Source organism: Myotis davidii, unplaced genomic scaffold, assembly GCF_000327345.1.
Source record: "Myotis davidii unplaced genomic scaffold, ASM32734v1 scaffold217, whole genome shotgun sequence".
Taxonomy (NCBI): Eukaryota; Metazoa; Chordata; class Mammalia; order Chiroptera; family Vespertilionidae; genus Myotis; species Myotis davidii.
The window spans coordinates 6,330,545-6,334,482 of NW_006290034.1; the positions used below are offsets into that span (position 1 = coordinate 6,330,545).

Below are 3,938 nucleotides of genomic sequence, written 5' to 3' on the forward strand. Positions count from 1 at the left end.
TAGGGATCCAGAGCTAACTGGATCCAGGCCTCACCCCCAAGTCTACTAGTCTCTGCACCTCTAGGCAAAGCTGGGAGCTCCTACCAGTCACTAGTCCGCTCTTGTGTCTTTCCAGGTTGCACCACCCCATCTGAGCCCATTACACCAACAACTCTTGCTCCCAGCACTGGGAGCGGGAGCGGGAGCGGGAGCGGAAGTGGAAGTGGGAGCGGAATGCCATCTTTTGATGACTCATATTTTAAATATGTTATATAACAACTTTACACAGAATGGAATATAGCTTTCAAATATAAAAGGCCTTTGTGAATGCACCTTCTGGCACTGCCTGAATGGAATCACGTACCAGCAGAACTGCCAGGTCGGGCTTGTCTTTGACCCCAGCTGTTCTTGCTGCAACTGGCCATAAACCTGACCAGTCTCCAATCCCTAGGGTTCTGAACAGTCGTCTTTCTTTATCTTGCTTCTAACTGGAGTTCGGCAATAAAATCCATCAGTCAAAACACAAGTGGCCTTGGTGTAAGTGATGTGGGTGGAAACCTCTCTAGATGTGAAAATGCAGGCTGTGCAAAATGGAGTGGAGGGGTGGAAGCGAGTGCGTGAGGACGTGGTGGAGATGACACACAGTGCTCTGTCTGCCTGCGTGGATCGGCATGAAGGCTGGAGGCTGTCTGGTGGAAAGGTCTGAAGGTTTGGTGCTGGAATGGGATGTGGACATGACGAAGATCGGTCTGTCACCTAGTGACTGTCCTCAGGAAGGAGCCAAAGTGATTCCGTGAGATTAGAGGGCACAGGCCTGCTGGGCTCACTCAGAGAGCAGAAGACCAGGGTATTCTCTTAACGTCTCCTAGGTCCCCAAGCTAGTCCAGCACCTTCTGGATTGGCAGCTTTGGGAAGACCTGTGCAGTGGACTCCTTTTGGGGTGTCTGCCCAGCCCATGGGCCAGCAGTGTCCCTTTCTCAGGAGACTGCCCCCCTCCTTGAGCCCATAGTGGTGGTCACCTGCTACTGTGCTTGCACTGCATCATGTCCTCCCCTGGCTTAGCTGGTTGACTGGGGTGGACATCAGCCTCCACAGGGCCAATCAGATGATCGCCTCTTGGAATATGCAACAGGGAACAAGGGCTGGTTATTGGTTCCTGAGAGTGTCTGTGCCTGTACTGTGTCAGCTCTGGAGCTGTAGTGAGAGACTGAGAATGGAAAGTTGCCCTGGACACAGAGCAGGAACACTAATGGGGAACTACATAGGAAAGGCACCATGGAGAAAGAACATTTAGCAATGGCTTTCCAACTGGATTCTAGCTCCTTCCTGAGGCCCAGACGCATTTCTGCCTGTGGACTCTGTGAAACTCCCCCATAACTACATGGTAAATTCTTTGCTGCTTAAGATGGCTCAAGTTTCTTTCTTTTACTTGCAACTAAAAGAACTTTGACTAATAAAAAGGAATGCAATGGCTCCTGTTTTTTCCTGGCATGCTTCCTATAGGTCAAACTCTGTTTTAACTGTTTTTCGTGTATTTACTCATTTAATTCTCCCAGCAACCTTGTGAGGAATATACTAGTAATATGAATTCCAGGAGACTGAGGCACAGAGGAATTAGGTGACCTGCCCAACACCACACAGCTAATAAGGTGCAGAGCCAGATCCAAAGACAAGCCAGCTGGTTCCAAAGTGTCTGCATTTTACTGCCTCCTTTGGCACAGACCTCCATGTCCTCGTGGTAAAAGGCAGCATTCTGGTAGTGATGAGGCACACACTCGCAGCCTTCTGAGTAATGACCATTCATGAGCTCACAGCAATTACTGATATTTATTTATTTTCTTCTTCTTCTTCTTCTTCTTCTGTTCCAAAGTGTCTGCATTTTACTGCCTCCTTTGGCACAGACCTCCATGTCCTCGTGGTAAAAGGCAGCATTCTGGTAGTGATGAGGCACACACTCGCAGCCTTCTGGGTAATGACCATTCATGAGCTCACAGCACTTACTAATATTTATTTATTTTCTTCTTCTTCTTCTTCTTATTATTATTATTATTATTCTTTTGGGGTAATCCTCACCTGAGGATATTTTTCCATTGATTTTTAAGGGTAGTGGAAGAGAGAGGGAGAGGCAGAGAGAAACATCGATGTGAAAGAAACACATCAATTGGTTGCCTCCTGCATGCAACCCAACCAGGGCCCAAGCTTGGGAGAAGCCTGCAATCAAGGTACAAGCCCTTGGCTAGAATGGAATCCGGAATCCTTTGATCCGCAGGCCAACACTCTATCCACTGAGCCAAATTGGCTAGGGCCTTACTGATTATTATGTGCCAGCTTATGTTCTAGGTACTAAAGACAGTGGTCAAGTTTGCATTTTAGTGTAACTGAGCTGGGAAGCCATTAGAAGGGCATAGCAGGGATGGAGGGGTGATGACAATTCAGCATTGATAAAGGGGCGCTGGAATATCGTCACAGAACACAGGGAAAAAATGCTCACTATGATTGCAGCCAATGCATCGACTTCTGAGCCCTCGCATGACATGTCTTGGAGGTTGAAGACATAAAAATGGGAGACTAGGGTCCTCAATGAGTAGGTGAAGGCAAGAGTCAGTAAAATTGGGTATTGTTATAAATATAATTACATTTCTAGCCAAAGAATGGCAAAGCCTGGAGAAAAATTCACCTCTATGAGGACATGGATTTCTGTGCAGTGCTCTTTTCCCACTGCCTAAAGGAGTGTCTGACATATTATAAGAGTTTAAAAGGTCCTTGTTAAATGAATAAATCAAAGAAGGCAGAAAGGGAGATAGGAGCTAACAAGCTCCTAGCTAACAATATCCATAGTGTTACGGGTGAGGAAGCTAAGATATTGGGTGGGAAACTTGCCCAAGATCATGTAGTTAATAATTAGCAGAGCTGCTTTTCAATGTTAGGCCTTCCCGGCTCCCTTTACACCACAATGTGCTGGTTCCAAGAGAGTCATGTCACAAAGACCTAAGAGGGGACTTCGAAGGTGGGGCTATTGCTTAGCAGCCAGTTTAGGTTCTGGCCTTCATTTTCTTGGTTGAAGTCCACTTATGAGAGTAGTGACTCATGGAGCTTAAGCATAAGAAAAAATGGACTTTAGAAAGTATCTTGCAGAAGGAGGTCTTCTCCAGAGACTCTTCTTGGAATTCTTCCACGACCTCACTACCCCGTCTGCCTAAGAAAAGAAAGAAGAAAAAGGTGGTCACCCATCCATTACTTTGGAGCTTCGGTGATCAAATTTCGAACAACAGTACGTTGTGAAAACTCATTCTTTCAATGTTGATGTCTAACTGGAAAGCGGTGGGGCATGCACAGGATTCCATCAGGACCCTGATCTGGGTTGGGGGTGGGGAAGTGTTCCTCTCACCAAGTCATGAGCTTCGACACGGGGTGGCACCCACCCAGATGCAAGGGCACTGGGTTTTTAATTTGTAGGAAGGTACCCTTGGAGTTAGCTGTAGCCCTGGGCATGGAGGTGATGGATGGGAAGTGCCTTGGACATTTGTTAAATTCCAATTATAGGTCAGTGCCTTGCTGTGCAAGATTGTCCCATGGTGTCTCCTACATTCCATGGCAGCCTTAAGAGGCATGAATGGTTAGGGCCATTTTATAGATGAACCAAGGCTCAGGGAGATTGGGTAACTTCCACAAGGTCACGTTGCTAGTAAACGACTGACTGGGCCCTATTGGGAACCAGTTCTGAGTGGCTTCAAAGCCTATGTTCATTCTTCTCCCCCGGGAAGAGAGTGGCTGGTATTTAAGGAAGACTGGAAGGTGGGACTGAGAAAGTTTATTTTCCTCTCTCCCAAACTGGACACATCCGTCCTCTGGCAGAATCTGGGTCATGGGTTCTCAATCCTATTCAGACCCAAGTCCTGCTTTGAGTAACAAATTATTTGTAACATTTTGAAACATTATTTTGCAATTATTTTATCCTA

General features: G+C 46.6%; 1 protein-coding gene across 1 annotated transcript in view; it reads left to right on the forward strand.

The window, feature by feature from the left end:
• The window catches only part of LOC102772301 (acidic mammalian chitinase), a 7,845-nt gene extending 7,350 nt beyond the window's left edge, over nucleotides 1–495 (forward strand). Inside the window, exons 11-12 of the mRNA XM_006762999.2 lie at nucleotides 116–246; nucleotides 281–495. Coding sequence (XP_006763062.1) covers nucleotides 116–246; nucleotides 281–406 — 257 coding nt within the window. The 3' untranslated portion in view covers nucleotides 407–495. The remainder of the gene's footprint in view (nucleotides 1–115; nucleotides 247–280) is intronic.
• The last annotated feature ends 3,443 nt before the right edge of the window (nucleotides 496–3,938 follow it).